Source organism: Lytechinus variegatus, chromosome 10 (genome assembly GCF_018143015.1).
Source record: "Lytechinus variegatus isolate NC3 chromosome 10, Lvar_3.0, whole genome shotgun sequence".
NCBI lineage: Eukaryota > Metazoa > Echinodermata > Echinoidea > Temnopleuroida > Toxopneustidae > Lytechinus > Lytechinus variegatus.
Window position 1 is genome coordinate 1,128,922 of NC_054749.1, and position 20,048 is coordinate 1,148,969.

Here is a 20,048-nt window from a genome sequence, read left to right on the forward strand (position 1 = left end):
AAATCAGGACCTGAATTCACAAAGTAGGTTAATTCAAACCCACAAATTAGAATTTATCATATGACAGCAATGTAACACATGGATTAAAACCCCTGTCTGAAGTCATGCATTTCACTTGCTGAAAGGGGTGGTTCAAATTCCAGCTGACAAATGATTTTTATTCATTTATTTATTTATTCATTTCAATTTGTTTACCCAGGATAACCCCATCAGTGGACTAAGCACTGCTTTTCTTGGGGGCCCTGCATATAAGTAACAAATATATACATACATACATATAACAAGTATAAACAATTAAAAGGTATTAAACAAGGAAGAAAATATGTTCAAAGAGACAAGCAACCTGCAGGACATACACACAGACATACTGAAATGTGTTTATTTTGTGTTTACTTGATTTCTTGTCCCTGGAACCAGTCAGATAGGGGTAATTATTTTTAATTTAGTAGTTGTTAGTAGTTTCTCACTCTCCAATAAGATGTAGCGAATGATTGCCTCGAAACTGCACTACGGGTACCACTATCTGGCTGATTCCAGAGAATGGCAGCACTATGAGAATAGGCCTATCACACATGGATTAATGTTCACACATGGATTAATGTTCACACATGGATTAATGATCACACATGGATTAATGATCACACATGGATTAATGTTCACACATGGATTAATGTTCACACATGGATTAATGATCACACATGGATTAATGTTCACACATGTTCTCGCATGGATTAATGTTCACACATGGATTAATGTTCACGCATGGATTAATGTTTACACATGGAATAATGTTCACACATGAATTAATGTTCACACATGGATTAATGATCACACATGGATTAATGATCACACATGGATTAATGATCACACATGGATTAATGTTCACACATGGATTAATGTTCACACATGGATTAATGTTCACACATGGATTAATGTTCACACATGGATTAATGTTCACACATGGATTAATGTTCACACATGAATTAAAGTTCACACATGGATTAATGATCACACATGGATTAATGATCACACATGGATTAATGATCACACATGGATTAATGTTCACACATGAATTAATGTTCACACATGGATTAATGATCACACATGGATTAATGTTCACACATGGATTAATGATCACACATGGATTAATGTTCACACATGGATTAATGTTCACACATGGATTAATGTTCACACATGGATTAATGTTCACACATGAATTATGATCACACATGGATTAATGTTCACACATGGATTAATGATCACACATGGATTAATGTTCACACATGAATTAATGATCACACATGGATTAATGATCACACATGGATTAATGTTCATGCATGGATTAATGATCACACATGGATTAATGTTCACACATGGATTATTCCATGTTCACACATGGAATAATGTTAACCAACATTTGTGAGAACAAGCGTTAGCAACATTGAATATATTTAATCTTACCTGACCCATCTCCGCCTTCTTACATAATCATTCCATCTTCTGTCTTTATGGAATGCCTTGGTGCTATATGAGCAATGAAACAAATATAATAGATAATAGTCAGTTTTTGTTGAAATAAACAAAATATAAATGCAATTTCATTATTCTTATGAAGTTCTTTTCAATTAATTTTAAGTACAGTGGATTTTCTGTTTACCGCAAATCAAAACAGAAAATCTTGTTTGGATCTTTTCTTTTTGTGTGATAGTTCATTGGACTTACCTTCGCAAAAATGTGTTTGCTGTCTACACTTTCAATGACAAAACAGAATTTCCATTTTAGAAAGGAATGAAAGGTTTTCAGGACAGGTGAAGGTCATTTTTTGGAACAAATAGGCCTGTGTCGAAATAGAAAAATCAAAGAATAAGAAACAACTTTTTCTTTGATGGACTATAAAATGCCCCTAAAATTTTGCTTTTTCTAATGGTGATACAAACTCTTTATCCATGATGTATTGTTGAAAAATCTGTATTACATGCCCTCTTATAGAAAGAACACATGATCTACTGATACATGTAGATGTGATAAAAGAGGCAGTTTAAGTGAAATATATACTAAGGTAATGGGGAGAGTTGTTCACAAGTGACATCACACATCTTTGTCGCATTGCCAATTTGAGGATCTCCATAGCATTAGTGATTGCAATATTCAAATGCTTATAACTTTCTCATTATTTGTCCTATTTTTCTCAAACTTTCATTGATCTGTTTCTTTGATTTTTCTGTTTTTACACAAGCTATCTTGTTCCAAAGGTTTCATTCTCCTTTACACAGAAAATCACTGTCCGTATACTTTTGACCAATCCATAAGCATATGATTATCTTGTCTCAATAATGCCAAATAAATTATTCTATATTAGTAGCAGTTTATCTCGAAAAATAACCTTTTTTTGAGCGAGAAAATTATTCACCTATTTATTACTTTTTGGCAAGAAAATAATTTGATCCAATATTGCAATAATATTAATAATTTGCCGTATATACTGTGTGAGTCAGCAAAAAAACTTTAACCGCACAAATCACAAATTTAAGGGGAGAATATGAACATGCAATTTTTACCTATGGCCTGAACAACTACTTTCTTTCAAACAATTTAAATAGGTTTACTATTGGATAAGAATGAAGACTTCTTTGCAGTCATGGAAATTTTGATTTGCACCAAAGTAAGGCATATCATGGCTGCAATGAATGAATCTAGATGTCAATAATGTCATAATCCTACATTAAAATCCATTGAAAAACACCTCTTCAATGATTAACAGAACAAATTGTTTAATAAACACTTTTTAGCATAAATTATCATGATTATTTCATTAAAAAGGGGGTTCCAATTATGTTTACTGCAACTCATGACATAATTGGCATCTGATGGCATGGCTACAATTATTGAATGATGAATCCAGATGCCAATGTTATAATCCTATATGAGTTGCAGTAAAAAAACATTGCTAACATCTTTTCAATAAATTTAAATTGACAGTTGGTATCAAGGGTATTCATTAACAATTTATTGTTAGTGTTAATTATTGAAAAGGTGATTGCAATTCATTTTACCACAACTCTTGTAAGATTATCATATCATAACTTCTTTGAAAGCTGGATTCATTAATTGCAGTCATGCCCAAGTTGGTGCAAATCAAAACTGATATCAGAGCAAAGAATACCTCCTGATTATCCTCTACTACAAACATAGATATGGTATCAAATCATTTGAGAAATAATAATCTTTCAGGCCATACATGTACATGTATGTAATGATTATGTCTATGACATTTTTTCCTTAAAGGAGAATGAAACCTTAAGAACAAGATAGCTTGTGTGAATACAGAAATATCAAAGAAACAGATCAACGAAAGCTTGAGAAAAATTGGACAAGTAATGAGAAAGTTATGATCATTTGAATATTGCGATCTATAAGGCTATGGAGATCCTCAAATTGGCAATGCGACAAATGTGTTATGTCACATGTGAACAATTCTCCCCATTACTTTAGTATATATTTCACTTAAATTGCCTCTTTTATCACATCTATCAAAAGCAAAAAGAGACACTTTGAGGGTATTTTATAGTCCATCAGAGGGAAAGTTGTTCACATGTGACATCACACATCCTTGTTGCATTGCCAATGTGAGGATCTCCATAGCATTAGTGATTGCAATATTCAAATGCTCATAACTTTCTCATTATTTGTCTGATTTTTCTCAAACTTTCGTTGATCTGTTTCTTTGATATTTCTGTATTCACACAAGCTATCTTGTTCCAAAGGTTTCATTCTCCTTTAAATTCATCCTTTGTGCAGTGTAAAGTTTTTACCACCTCACACTGTAGTATGCAAATTCTTAACTCCCCTGGGGGGTGTTTCACAAAGATTTAAGTATGACTTAGGTCGCACTTAAATGTCGACGCGTACATGATATGCAACGCGCAATCTTATTGATCAATACGCAGTAGTGCGCGTCCTCTTGGCATGATCTGACCAATGCTGTCATGCCTTTTATACTGCGCGCAACTAGACATTTAAGTGCGACTCTAAGTCATACTTAAATCTTTGTGAAACACCCCCCAGGAGTATCATTTTTTTTAGATTTTAGATATGACACCATGATTGCATGACTGAATTGGCCAATATTTGCATCAGGTACATGTATGTGTATTTATGGTAGCTGTGCATATGGTCACCTAGGATTTCACAGTGCAATGGTGCAGCATGTACAAATACTATTGACTATTCAGACTTCCTACGATTAAACACAAAGGCCCGTATTCTGAAGTCGGGTTTAACTTAATAAACCCAGGTTTAAAGTTGTGGTTTAAGTATGGATAGCCAATTGTTACATAAATCACTAACAGTAGAGATATCATATTTCAGCTCTTTTGCCTCTCACGTTATTCATAATTGTCTAGGAAGTATAAACAAATGATTGTCTTCACCATGGATGAATCAGGAAAGAGCACAGTTAACATAGGAAACATACAACTTAATAAAAGTTTTGACACTCTTGGCTTCCCATAATTTTAGCACAGAGTTAGACCATGGTCTTGGTTAACCCTGACTTCAGAATACGGGCCAATGACCCGATTTCACAAAGGTTGCCAAGACAGAAACTATGGTGGTTTATGCAGATTTGCAGTAAGGCCGTCCTTGGCCTCGTCAATAACATTTATGTGGACATGTGCTTGTCCTTGGCATTGTCCTTGACCTTTGACAGTTTTATGCCTTGGCCTTGTTCTTTGCTTTTTGGCATTGGCACTGGTAGCAAAGCACATGCATTTACAAATAATATACTGAATATAATCCCATATAACCATGATGCATGCTTTTGGTAAATTATGCTACATTCATGCTTGTTGCTATGGCATCAGACCATTAGTTAATCTAAATTATTCTAAGACTGTGAGCTGACAAAGCTAAGGTATAAAATAATTTAATCTGTAAAGCGCTTAGACATATTGTTCCAATGTATTAAGCGCTATATAAAAGCGGATTATTATCATTATTATTGGCTCAGTTGATAGAGCTTTCGTCTCACAACTGGGAGGTAGGGAGTTCAAACCCCAGCTACGTCAGACCAAAAGACATTTAAAGATGGGAGTTGCTGCTACCCTAATTGGCGTTCATCAATTCAAGGGATAGAGCTACATCAATCTGGTGCTGCAAAGCAGCTGCCAGACCCACAATCAATTGGGCACAAATAGTTTTTGAAGTATTTTCTATTTCAGCTTTCATTCTGAACAATAAAATATGGATTTTATTTTTTTTCGTCAAAAAAGCATGATTTGTGGAAATTAGTATAAGAGTCTATTACTGGAACTTTCTGATTGTACATGGTAAATGAAAAACACTTAATAATTCCCTGAAATCAGCATAAGTTCAGATGAACCAGCTCTAATTTTGGATAAAAACAATCACACTGAAAACAGTCTTATAAGATGTCAATTAATTGAAATTCTATCCTATCCAACCAAACCTACAGTAGATCTATGATTATCTAGTTTTCTATGAAAAAAATATACCAAATTAAAGATAAACACTAAATTAAAGGGTTAGGTTAATAAACCAATATCGATTCAAAACAACACAATAGCTATATCTTTGTATTGTTCTTTTTTTTCATCAAATGAAAATGTAAACAAAATAGGAAAACATATTCAAGCTACAAATAAACATGATAAAAGCTTTAAGTATCAAATCAACCCACCAACTGAAGAAAATTATCAGAAACACTTGCCAAAGCTGGTAATATTTCTCATCTTTATACTTCTTACTCTTTATAAATACTTCCTTTTACGTATATTTACCATTCTGCATACATACATGTATGTATTATCCCCCAAAACAAATAAAACTTACAATTAGTAATGTACATGTACATAATATTTGTGACTATAATGGCATTCATGAATTTTTAATATTAATATAAGCTACATAAAGCATGCAATTCAAAATACGGTAATTTATATTAAAACTTTTGACTCCTATTCTAAGAAATAACAATAATTTCATACAAAAATCCTTCACCATATATAAGCAAAAGCAGAAACACAAAATTAAAGAGGGAGAAAACTTATCCTTGGTGATCATGTGCTTTAACTATTATAACTTTTTCACAGGGAGAAAATTAATGCTTGTTTAAGTAATAAGGGAGGGGTATGTTTGGGGGAAAAATAACTTCTAAACCAACAAAATCAAACTGACACTACTATTATAAAATAACCCATGGGAACAGAACAGTGGTGGCATGAAAGCATAGGAGTGGAACTACACTGTTATGTCTAAAAAAAGGATATGTACCTTGCATTGTCTTGTATGATGCCTGGCATTTTCATGGGAATAGGAAAAAGAACTAATCCGAGAGGGATTAGTCTGGTAGGGGTATCACTATGGGCAAAAATATTATCATAAAAATAGAATTTGATACAAGTTTGTTATGAGGCATTCATAAATGGAATGTTCAATAACATTTATATACATACTCTGTCATTTGTATTTTAAAATTTTTGTTCATTATTACTTTTTTGAACCTACAATCCATTCGTTCTATTCCTTCTCTTTTTCTCCTTTTCTTCCTCTCATCTACAAAATTTCCCCTTCTCCCCATCTCCTTCCTTCATTTCATCATCCCTTCCCTCTCATCCTCTCCTCATTCCTTCATTTTATCATCCCTTCCCTCTCATCCTCTCCTTATTCCTTCAAATTATCATCCCTTCCCTCTCATTATTTTCTTATTCCTTCCTTCAAATTATCATCCCTTCCCTCTCATCCTCTTCTTATTCCTTCCTTCAAATTATCATCCCTTCCCTCTCATTATTTTCTTATTCCTTCCGTCATTTTATCATCCCTTCCCTCTCATCCTCTCCTCATTCCTTCATTTTATCATCCCTTCCCTCTCATCCTCTCCTTATTCCTTCATTTTATCATCCCTTCCCTCTCATCCTCTTCTTATTCCTTCCTTCATTTTATCATCCCTTCCCTCTCATCCTCTTCTTATTCCTTCCTTCATTTCATCATCCCTTCCCTCTCATCCTCTTCTTATTCCTTCCTTCATTTTATCATCCCTTCCCTCTCATCCTCTCCTTACTTCCTTCATTTTATTATCCCTTCCCTCTCATCCTCTTCTTATTCCTTCCCTCTCATCCTCTTCTTATTCCTTCCCTCTCATCCTCTTCTTAGTCCTTCCCTCTCATCCTCTTCTTATTCCTTCCTTCATTTTATCATCCCTTCCCTCTCATCCTCTTCTTATTCCTTCCGTCATTTTATCATCCCTTCCCTCTCATCCTCTTCTTATTCCTTCCTTCATTTTATCATCCCTTCCCTCTCATCCTCTTCTTATTCCTTCCGTCATTTTATCATCCCTTCCCTCTCATCCTCTTCTTATTCCTTCCTTCATTTCATCATCCCTTCCCTCTCATCCTCTTCTTATTCCTTCCTTCATTTTATCATCCCTTCCCTCTCATCCTCTTCTTATTCCTTCCTTCATTTCATCATCCCTTCCCTCTCATCCTCTTATTCCTTCCATCATTTTCTCACCTTTCCCCTTCTCTTTCCCTCTCCTTAACTTCTTCTTTCTCTCTCCCATCTTCCTCTTCATTCTTCATCCCCCCTTTCTCTCTCTCTCTCCCTTCCTGTCCCTCCCCTTCATCCTTCTCATTCTCATTAGTTTTTTTTTTTACATTCTTTATCCACTTTGCTTGACAGCATATAAGTATTCTCAGTTTTAAATCACTTATTATTTTAAAGAAATATGTCAATTGTTTGTAACATGAACACAATAATAAAACTACATAAATAAAAAAATTACATTCTTACTGTTTAAATTCTTTTGCATACTGCCATCCTTCTTTATCTGTGCTTCCAGAGATAGTAAAATCGATCTTCCAGTCAGATATCTAAAGAAATATTGAAATTGAAATAACAAAAATAAAAAAATAATGGTACTTGCCGAATATTTACAGTCCTTTCACAAAAACATTGCAAAAATACTTTTCAAAATAATAACAAACATTATCATTCATTCCATACGCATACAAGATCAAATGGAAGTTTCTTTTCAACAATAAAATACGACTAGACATTTTAATATGATTTTGATCATGACGATGCTGTGTACAGACAATTAATATTTTGGATGGGATGCTTTGATGAGGAAACTCTTGGGAAGCTCATATCAACAGTTAAAATCATCTTTATCTAGTGTACTTTCAATATAGTAGTAAATATGAATGAGCCTACAAATCACAAAGCTGTCAATGGATAAATAATTTATGAAGTATAAAGTTTTCACACCTGAATTTACTATTCTAATAATCAGTGGATATCTAAGCTTTGAAGTCTATTTCAACATCTTGAAGTCAGTCTCTGTTTCTGTGACTAGTCTTTTCAATAATCCACAAAATTATCATTTATATAATTAATTCTTGGGGTGAAACATTCTAGGTATGACTGGCCTAACCATGCTCAGGGGCCCGTTGCAGAAAGAGTTGCAATCAATTGCAACTTGATTTTCAACCAATCAACAGCACGCACTTGAGACTTGTGATTAATTTTTTGACTTGCGTTTAAATGTTCAGTGATACTTAATTACTCTTATGTCCAAGTTTTATGAACTTGATGATGGTAATTCAACAAATACCCCCAACATGGTCTAAGTTCATTGACCCTAAATGACCTTTGACCTTAGTCATGTGACCTGAAACTGAAGAAGGATGTTTAGTAAAACTTAACCTTATGGCCAAGTTTTATGAACTAGGTCAATATACTTTCTAATAGGTTATCCTGTCATTTCAAAAACTTAACCTTCAATAAAAAGATTTGGAGTTGACGCTGCCGCAGTCATGGAAGCAGCGCCTATAGTCTCACCCTGCTTCGCAGGTGAGACAAATACTGATAACGTCACACTTTAGTACTCCATGCTTCTTGAAGTTAGCTCAGGTGTTAAGTCTCTCATGGCCAGTATCTAGGTTTTAAATGCTAATGGGGAGATCTGGGCCCCGTCTTACAAAGAGTTACGATTGATCCAATTAATCGTAACTCTATGGAAATCCATCAGTGACATAATTTTTTAACAGGAAATTTGTAAAATGTCCTTTGTATACAAAAAAGAACACACCAAATTGTTAAGAAATCAATGAATTTTTGGATATACATTCATATCTAGATATTTTTTTGAACAAATATGCATTTTATCTGTTGACTTTGCTGGCTTTCCATAGTTGCGATTGATCGATCAATCACAACTCCTTGTTAGACGGGCCCCTGATGGTTCTTAGCTGTAATTGGGGAAAAGTCTAAGTGTGAATGACTGAAAGAATAAAACATGTACGGTAGTGGATTGTATTACCGAACACTTTTCATGAATTCAATCATATCAAACACATTATTCTCATAAAATTCATCAAACTTTCACCATGAATAGGGGAAGGCGGGGTAAGTTGAGCATAGGGGCAAGTTGAGCCACCAGCCCCAGGCCAATAATGAATGAGTCAGACATTGTGGTGGTGTCATGTATTGATGACCCATAGCATAACCCCTAACCCCACCATATTGTTTTCAACTTTGAAACAAAAAGTAGTTTTTTAGAGGGAAAAATATGAATTTCAGCCAAAAAAGTAAAAAAGAGTGTGAAATAGATAAGTGCTTTATAAACACACACGTCTTTAAATATAATAAAGACATGATAACAACATTATTAGTCCAGGTATGGATCTTCATTCTTGTCATAGTCTTTTATATGATGGATGCATAATAAATGTGTGGATACAAAATTATCGCACTAAGTTCGGACTGGGGTAAGTTGAGCCAAACAGCATGGGGCAAGTTGAGCCATGGTAATTCCTATGGTAATGTATCTTAAAAAACAAACCAACCATAAAAATCGATTGAAATGCTGGCTGAAAGGAGCAAATTTACATGACTGCTCTTTTCCTTTTAAAGGATGTTAGTATTTATAGAGAATTAGCAAGTGAAAAGACTTTAAACAAAAAATTGACATGCTGGTTCTCCCCTCATACATTTTGTACATAGTTTTTGTGGCTCAACTTACCCCAGAAGGTGGCTCAAACTTACCCCATATATGGGGCAAGTTGAGCCATTTGACATCGTTTTTTTCAAAGGTCACGATGACTTTCAGTGTGGGGATAGAAAGTTATATATAGGTGGAAAATATTTCAGAAGAATTAAATTTCAAGGCAAGGTACTTATTTCGACAAGATTATTAATCATATCAATTCTAACATGCAAAAAGCAAAAACTGTCACAACTTACCCCGCCTTCCCCTACACAATTGCCTACAAAATATATAAAAGTAAAAATTTTGCCGAAATCGTTTTGTCTTTTTTACGATATTAGCTTCCAATCGGACCCCTCTTCGCATTGTGAAATATTTTGGTCACTTGAAAAATGGTATCGTATTACCGAACGTGTGTTTTCTATGGAAAACTTTTGAGAAAACAACAAAATCACCGATGAGCTATTTTTACCATATTTTATTATTTCTAGTATATCAAGACTTTGAAAATGTGTTTTTGACCATTTTTCATCATCTTTCTATTCAATTTCCCTTTGAAAGAATGTTACAAAGTTTTGAGTGTATGAAATTATTTTCTGACGTGTACGATACGCGCGTTCGATAATACAAGGCCGGTCGGTAATACGATCACTCACTATACTTGAAAACAATAAACTCACCCACTGCCAGTGTGATGATGGCATCTGAACATTGTCTCTTGATTCAACTATCTTCCCAGAATCATTTGTCCACAAACCCCTGGTGAAAAAAAAACTACCAGAAAGAATATAACTGAACATTCCCATGAATTTCATCAACTAAGATTTTATTGTTCTTAATATAATTTAATTTTCTTTTGATGATTACAAGTGATTTCTCCTATTCTAAAAAAGCTACATTTGTTGCCAATTTGAAACCATTCTTCTTACATGGAAAGCTTTAAATGGTTTGGCAGCAAAATATTTACAAGACCTTGTCAAGCCTTAGACACTAGCATGTAGCCCGAGAACAACACACCAGCATCTTCTAACCCCCCCCCCCTTCCAAACAAATCCAAGAAGCACATGGTTAATAGGTTTTCTCTGCTGCTGCACCTACTCTTCAGAACAATTTGCCATAAATCAGAGACTTACAAATTTAAAATGAAGTATTAAAGAGAAACTCCAGTAGTTGCAGTAAACACTGATTTCATGAGAAAGTTTGTAAAACAAGGCTTAATTGTCAGTATATCATCGAGGATCCAGATCTGGTACAGTTAAATTAACTAAACTTTGTGAAATCTTGAAATCTACGCTGAAAAATGTTCACGCCGAAGATCCCCATCACAGATAGGTGCACATGGGACAATGTATAATTATTGCTTAGAGCGTCAGCCCGACGCTCTACCCGAATCCTGTGCTTATTTGCTGATTTCTCAGCAATTACACAATTTCTTCCAGAATCCTTTGGCACATGCGTTTTATTTATACAAACAGACACTTTGGTGGTCATTTCATTGGATTCTGTACGAACTCATTTTGATATCGTTACCAAACTAGCATTTATCTTTAAGTCGAACTTTTATTTATCAGGTGAATTTTATTTATCAGGTAAAATTATGATTTATCACATGAAGAGCTCATGACTAATCAAATTTTAGATCACCAGGCAGGTTCATGTCAATAAAGTCTTGACAATTTGTTGAAGCTTGCATTTTTAATAGTAGTTGGACAAATGACTGATGTAAAATGTATATTATACATGTACAGTAGCTATTTTCTTTCTATTTAATATGAATAAGGTTGAAATGTAGCCCTCTTATGGTTGGGGATGATACCTGTCAGTAAAGCCTGCAAGAGGACTCCATCTTTGGTTCTCAAACACATAGATATTCTTGGAGTCAGTCTGAGGCTGGTTGCCAAGTGAACTGCTGTAAATCCCTGTAGAATGAAACAAAATTATTCTATCATCGTGACTGTAAAGTTGAGTACCCTATCATAAATGTATACAAAGCTATCAAATAAAGGCCCACCTAGCTAATCTAGACCATTCTATTAACCAGCTGCATCCTGGGCTAGTTTCACTCTTAATTTCCTTTCAATTAATCCTAAAACCAATATTGTTTCCTTCAACAAAAAAAATAATAATTCAATACTTATTTCACAAGAAAATTGTGGAAAGTTGTGGCCCAGTGGATTAGTCTTCTGACTTTGAAACAGAGGGTCGTGGGTTTGAATCCCAGCCATGGCATAATTTCCTTCAGCAAGAAATTTATCCACATTGTGCTGCACTCAACCTAGGTGGGATGAATGGGTACACGGTAGGAAAAAATTCTTTGAATGCTTGAGCGCTAGAGGCAGCCAAGCTAAAGCCGGGGTGATAATAGCAGGGCCCGCTAGGAGAATAGCTTTCAGAACTGAAGTGGCTTCCCTGGGTAAATATACCTTTATTATTATCATCATTAAAATCATTAAATCATATACAATCCTCAAGAATACCGCCAACCCCCTCCCCGCCCCCCCCCCAAAAAAAAAAAATCTTCCTCCTCCCCCCCCTCCAATCCTCCTGTTCTTCGCTCATTCTTCCCTTTCCCACATACTGATCTCATTCTCTATAAAGCATGGCTCACAACATTACATTTAAACTGAGTATCGCTACTTTAACCGAAAACAGCAATACGCAGCCTAACACAGCATACCACACAGCAAAATATTTTATTGCAATCACACATTGCATACAAGCTCATTGGAGCTCATACAAAGCTGCACTAAAACTATCACTGAAGGTAATATCCTTGCTGTATGCCATTACCATGGCAACAGTTTCCAACACATGGAAAAAATAGGTCTTGCCTAGTATTACCCTAAGACCAATGTGTAAGCTGAATATCAGGAGAATTGGTTAAAAAAGTGGTTCAAACCGCCAGATTTTTGCCTAATTTTATGACATATATGTTGTTACCATGGCTACACGATTTCCAACACATGGAAAAATATGTCCTACACATCTTTACCTCAAGACTAATGTGTGAGCCAAATTGAATGAGAATTGGTTTAAAACTGATGAAGTAGTACAAACCACAAGACTTTTACCTAATTTGGGGAATAAACTAGTTGTTACCATGGCAAATCAATTTCCGACAAACACAGAATATGTGTCTTGGACTTACCTCGAAACCAATGAGTGAGCCAAATTTCATGAGGATTGGTTGAAAATTGATGAAGTAATTCAAACCGCAAGATTTTCATCAAATTTTCACCATATATGTCATTACCATGGCAACATGATTTCTGACACATGCATTATATATGTCTTGCACACCTTTACGTCAAGACCAATGTGTGTGCCAAATTTAATGAGAATAGACCAGTTCGCACTTACTTCATGGACAATTTTGGTCAAATGACCTTTCATTTCTTTCATTATGATAGGAGCAGATTTCAAAGCAAGATATTACATAAGCATGCCTTACATAGCAGGATGAAAAAATTGAATAGACCAGGTGACTAGAATAGCACACCAATGAACGCTTTATGAAGATATTTGTTGCATTCCTACTTTGAATTCATATCATAGCATGTTGCACAATGTACTTGGCAAATTGTGAAATACCAGTCATTTGTGGACGCATTGGTAGTTTTGTGGATGTACATGAAAAACACAATTTAAAAGAATATATGAACAATCAAGACGTCAAAGCTGGTGCATATCTCATTAGATTTTAAACCACCATGTCACTTTAGTAGATGTACAAATGACCTTCCTCTGATCATGCGCAGAAAGGACAAACTAGAAACTGGCCTATTGGTTAAAAACATATCTATTATTCCTCTCACCTCCCAGCAAACCTATCTATCATCACCAAAAGTTACCTTTGAATATTCCTCCACCATACCCTCCTAAGTAGACCCAAGGAGTGTGGTCCAATCCTAGACCCCAGACCACTCCGGCTCCACATGCTTCAATGTATGCTAGATGCCCTCCTATCTGCCTCCAGTACCTTCAAAGACAACAACAGTCCTACATCTATATGATACAATAATGTTCTGCTTGTATATAGCAATTAATACATCAGAGCGATATGCACTCCACAGATATATGTGAATATTTAATTGGGCTATTGATTACATGGCCTGTATTCTCAAGTCGGGTTTAACTTAAACTCAGGTTTACAGTTGTGGTTTAAGTATGGATAGCCAATTGTTACATAAATCACTAACACAGTAACAGTAAAGATATCATATTTCAGCTCATTTGGCAATCACATCACTCATAATTGTCTAGGAAGTATAACTAGATGATTGTCTTCACCATCGATGAATCAGGAAAGAGCACAGTAAACATAAGAAACATACAACTTAATAAAGTTTGACACTTTTGGCTTCCCATAATTTTAGCACAGAGTTAGACCATGGTCTAAGTTAAACCTGACCTCAGAACACGGGCCCATGTATTTAAATATCACTGATTCAATTATATCAATCATAATAAATTGTATGTTATGACAGGGCCAATGTGGAAAAAAGTTCTAAAACTGACAATGCCACCCTGTATAAATAAAAATAGAAATAATTCAATAAACAAAAAATAACCTTGGCACTGAATCCTGGCTTGTACACAAGCAATGTTTGTACTTGCTCCACTCCCTTGTAAGAATAGCAAGAATCCCATTGGAATATGACCAAGTTTCATGCTAAATTGGATGCATATTAAGCTTTAATTGAAATTTTATTATTATTAATATCATTCTCATCATCATCATCATCATCATCATTATTATTATTATTATTATTATCATCATTATCATTATTATTATCATTATTATTATTATTACTTATGCTGCATTTATCCCATTAGGCCCAACTCATTTATGAATTAATTCATCTTCATACAATTATCTACAAAAGGGATGGCTTTTTAAAGAGAAATTCAAGTAGTTGCAGTAAACACTAAAATCATGAGAAAGTCTATAAAACAAGGCTTAATTGTCAGTATATCATCGAGGATATAGATCTGGTACAGTCACATTAACTGAACGTTGTGAAATCTTGAGATCTACGCTGAAAAATGTTCACACCGAAGATCCCCAACACAGATAAGCGCATGTGGGACAATGTATAATTATTGCTTAGAGCGTCAGGCCCGATGCTCTACCCGAATCCTGGGCTTATTTGCTGATTTCTCAGCAATTACACAATTTCTTCCAGAATCCTATGGCACATGCGTTTTATTTATACAAACAGACACTTTGGTGGTCACTTCATTGGATTCTGTACGAACTCATTTTGATATCGTTACCAAAACTAGCATTTACCTTTAATTCCTGTATGAAAATTGTTAGTGATAGAGACTGTCTAGAGGAAAAAAAAACATTCCATAATTTTGAAGATGACACAGTCAAAGTTATTACATCATTTCTCCTATTTGGAACAAACCTAATGTATTATTCAATAAACAATGTATAAGAATAACAAATTTATCAAAGTTTAACTTGCAGCATTTACAAGATGATACTTACAGATGAGATGAGGGTGCAATCTGCATGTTAGGTAGTGTTTCATGAACGAAGACATCTCCTCTACATGTGACTAACCACGATGCCCTGCAAGAGGGCGCTCCATATATACCCCTTACCTCTGTACACGCTTGGCTGATTGCAGCAACCTAGTTCATAACAAAATAATAGTTTAAAGAAAATAATGCATCGATATAGAGGCGTCACAGCACATCAAGAATTATCTTGTGAGAATATACCAGGAAAGATTGGAGTTTTAATTCAAATCAGTCTTCTATGAATTTAAAATACCTGCTCAATTGCTTGTTAGTGGTAAAACGCTGATTTCTTGGGTAAGCGTTCCAGCTGGGGCTCACAAAATGTTCACTGTAAATGCCTACACCTATGAAATGAGTTCTGCCATCAGCATTATCATTGACATTTTCATCATCATATCATCATCATCACATCATCACATCATCATCACCACATCATCACCATCATCATTATCACCGTCATCACAACCACCACTACCATCATCATCATCACCATCATCACCATCATCACCATCATCATCATATTGTCATCATCATCATCACCATCATCATATTCATAATCATCATCATCACCATCATCAGCACCACCACCACCATCATCACCATCACCATCATCATCATCATATTCACGATCATCGTTATCATCATCATCACCATCATCACCACCACCACCATCATCATCATCATATTCATAATCGTCATCATCACCATTACCATCACCATCATCAACATCACCATCATCATTATCATCATCATCATCATATCATCACCAGTACCATCATGACTTGTGTCTGTCACCATGGTAACATTACTACTACATCTCCTCACCCATTCTTCCAGCTCTCCATCACTGTTTGCACGTAATGTGATTGGTTTTCTGTCCAGCACCCTCTTTGGTGTGAAGATGCAGAATGAAGGATATTCCGAGCCATTAATCACCTCCTGAACAGACGTCACTTCACTCAATAAAAATCTAATCAGCTGTCAAAACAAAACAAGGATTCATCAACTCTCCAATCCCTGGGAGATGCCTCTTCGTCCCTTCTCAGGGGACCGTTTCATGAAAGTTATCAGCACTGACAATATGTCTTTCTCTGACAGTTACCATAGTAACAGTCAGAGGGCAGAGCTTCTCAGCCAATCAAAAGCAAGGATTTCACTGAAATAGTCAGCATTGACAATTTAGATGGTGCTGACAACTTTCATGAAACACCCCCCCCCAGATCTCTTACAAGTAAATTTAATTAATGTGGTCCAAACTGTGTTGCTTTCTTTTTATGAAGCGAATTTGTATCAAAATATTCTTCACCCAACAGCAATTCTTTGTTCAGATGTGACTCACATAATATGAGATCTCACAATATAGCTGAATAAGGGCGATCCTTTCTTCTTTTTTTACATCAACATGTGCAAGTTTTATACAAATATTGAGGGCTTGAAACTACATGTATAACATGCAAACAAGTTTCAATAGCAGCCTGGTAATATAACACTAATACACAAACAGGAAAAGACATGAAAATATTGAAGACCGAGGTTTCCTTCTCTAAGACACAAATGTTATTTTGACTATACAGTGCGTCCCACAAAAAACAAATTTAGCAATGATTTATCATAACTTAATCATAAATACAATACACAAATGACCTGCCATTGTAAAGCTTAGAATCTCCTCTTTCATCTGATATTACTTAGATTATCTGTAAAATGTTAATCTGTAAAAAGTGGAATGCCTCTGGCCGTCTCACCTGCATCACGCGATTCAATATAGCAGCAGTGCTGACTCTGACAACTACTATAACTCGCACAAGATGTTCAGTGGTACTTAGTTACTCTCATGTCCACGTTTTATGAACTAGACCAATTACACTTACAGAGATGTATGACGGTAATTCAACAAATACCCCCAACATGGCCAAAGTTCATTGACCTTACATGACCTTTGACCTTGATCATGTGACCTGAAACTTGCACAGGATGTTCAGTGATACCTGATTACTCTTATGTCCAAGTTTCATGAGTCAGATTGATAAACTTTCAAAGTTATGATGGTAATTCAACAGATACCCCATTATAGCCAAAGTTCATTGACATTTGACCATGGTCATGTGACCTGAAATGTGCACAAGATGTTCAGTGATACTTGATTACTCTAATGTCCAAGTTATTTTAACTAGACCAATATACTTTCAAAGTTATGATGGTAATTAAACAAATACCCCCAATTTGGCCAAAGTTCATTGACCCTAAATGACCTTTGACCTTGGACATGTGATGTGAAACTCATGCAGGATGTTCAGTGATACTTGATTAACTTTATGTCTAAGTTTCATGAACTAGGTCCATATATTTTCTAAGTTATGATGACATTTCAAAAACTTAACCTTAGGTTAAAATTTAATGTTGACGCCGTCGCCGTTGGAAAAGCAGCGCCTATAGTCTCACTCTGGTATGCAGGTGAGACAAAAACCACCTCTGTAAATTCAGGACAATCTGTTTCATACTCAGGGAGCCTTTAGTTCAAATTTATTAAGAATAAAGAATGGAGTACCCTATCAAGAGGCAGATCCAAGAAAGAAAAATGTGAATATTTTTGGAAAAAGACAACAGAGAGAGTCATTAACAAAAATGACAAAAATGGGCCACTTGCAACCCCCACCCAACTTTCTACTGCTCAATCCTGGATCTGGGCCCCACCTTCCAAAGGGATATGATTGATCCAATCAATCATAACTCTATGGAAATCCATCAGTGTCATAATTTTTTCTCCAGTAAATTTGCAAAATGTCCATTGTAAAGAAAAGTGAACACACCAAATTGTCAAGAAAACAATGAATTTATGAATATACGTATCTAGAAAACATTTTGAACATGCATTTTGGATATAGGCATTGCTGGCTTTCCATAGTTGTGGCTGACCGAATCTATCAAAACTCTTTGTAAGACGGGGTGCTGGTCTTACCTTCTGTTTACCAAACGACTGATAATGAAGGGAGAATCTACTCTGCTGCCTCCCTGTACCATCAACACCCCTCTCAAGCTCAATGGTACAGTCCATCCATTGACGTCTCCTCCCTTCACTGTACCATTGGAGGCGACCTACTTTAGCCCAGGAACTCTGCATTTGAACCATGGGTATGCGTAATAAGTAATCCTATTGTGATATATTATTCATTTATTTTGGAATGATGAAAACCTATAATTCATGATCAAACTTAAAACGAAATGGCCTGAAGTCTTTAATATCCTAACGCAGACCATTCACTGCTGATCTACATACAGTATTTGTTAGACAAAACATATATAATACACTATAATGGCTAAAGACATAATGACACCACAAACTATATATAGGAAAGCCACATTAAGTTGATAATGTCCAAAAAATACAAGTTCTTCTGTACACACACCAAAAAAAATTATGGTCTGAAAATACATTGCTATACGGTAAATAAAGGTTTTTGCCAGAAAAAAATTACATTCAACTATTACTGGATTGAAGTCTTACCCTTTCAACTGCATTAGGATAGTGCTCAAATGACATGGCCTCTTCTTCCCTACGTCGCCTCAAAGAATTGAGGATTAAACTACGCCAAGGCCCTTCTTGTAAGCGATGACGGAAGCTCTGTTGACTAAGGGTTGCTATATGGTATATAAAACAAATCATATTAATAGATAGAAATATTTCTTTCCATCCAAGAGCTGGAAGACAGACAAGAAATTTATCTGTGCATCTATCTTAGAGTCTGCTTACATAAAATATAATTATTTGTAGCTATTAATGATTACACATGAATTATTTGTTAAGGGCCTATCCACAACAAGCTTTTGCTTTACTTTAGGTCCATCCACTTAGAATCTGCTTTTATATTGTAATTATTCATACTATTTCGGAATGAGTTGTATGTTTTTCTTTGTATTTTGATTGATTTGTGGAAAATAAAATGAAATGAAATAAAACTGGTTTCTTGAAAGAAATCAATAAAATGTGTTTAACGGTGCTTGGAATTTATTTCAATGTAATATATTTAAAACAAGAATTACATCTTTCATAAATAAAACTTATTGCAAGATGAAAATAATCTATAGCCCAATTTTCACTAAGTTAACAAAATCAAATGTATATCTTATCATCCAGAGTCCCTTCTCACAAACGATTTGCAAAATATTACAATCAATTTGATTTTATTTAATCTGTACAGAAAATATCAAAGATGCAAAGTGAATTGAATAAAAATTATTTCAATTATCTCAATAAAACCCTCTTAGGGGGTGTTGCAAGAAAATATTTGCGATCAATTGCAAGTATTCTGTTGCAATTTAACAACTGATAGATCAATTTTAACTGTAGCAAATGAGATTACACTCCATGTTTCAAGGAGCAGATTAGCAATCAATCACGGACTTGCAATTAAATGCAAGACATATGATTGATTTGGGGACCAAAAATAGACTTGCGATTGATCGCAAGTTTCTTGCAACAGTCTTTGCCCATACCTTGGGTCCATGCTTAGAG

At 35.0% G+C, this 20,048-nt stretch overlaps 1 protein-coding gene across 1 annotated transcript in view; it reads right to left on the minus strand.

Annotated features, from left to right (window-relative positions):
* LOC121422858 (tectonin beta-propeller repeat-containing protein 1-like) overlaps positions 1 to 20,048 on the minus strand; it is a 49,571-nt gene that overhangs the window by 9,782 nt on the left and 19,741 nt on the right. Inside the window, exons 10-18 of the mRNA XM_041618079.1 lie at positions 19,041 to 19,174; positions 18,495 to 18,650; positions 16,361 to 16,513; positions 15,501 to 15,646; positions 13,855 to 13,982; positions 11,820 to 11,922; positions 10,684 to 10,762; positions 7,807 to 7,886; positions 1,462 to 1,524 (exon numbers count right to left, since the gene is read on the minus strand). Coding sequence (XP_041474013.1) covers positions 1,462 to 1,524; positions 7,807 to 7,886; positions 10,684 to 10,762; positions 11,820 to 11,922; positions 13,855 to 13,982; positions 15,501 to 15,646; positions 16,361 to 16,513; positions 18,495 to 18,650; positions 19,041 to 19,174 — 1,042 coding nt within the window. The remainder of the gene's footprint in view (positions 1 to 1,461; positions 1,525 to 7,806; positions 7,887 to 10,683; positions 10,763 to 11,819; positions 11,923 to 13,854; positions 13,983 to 15,500; positions 15,647 to 16,360; positions 16,514 to 18,494; positions 18,651 to 19,040; positions 19,175 to 20,048) is intronic.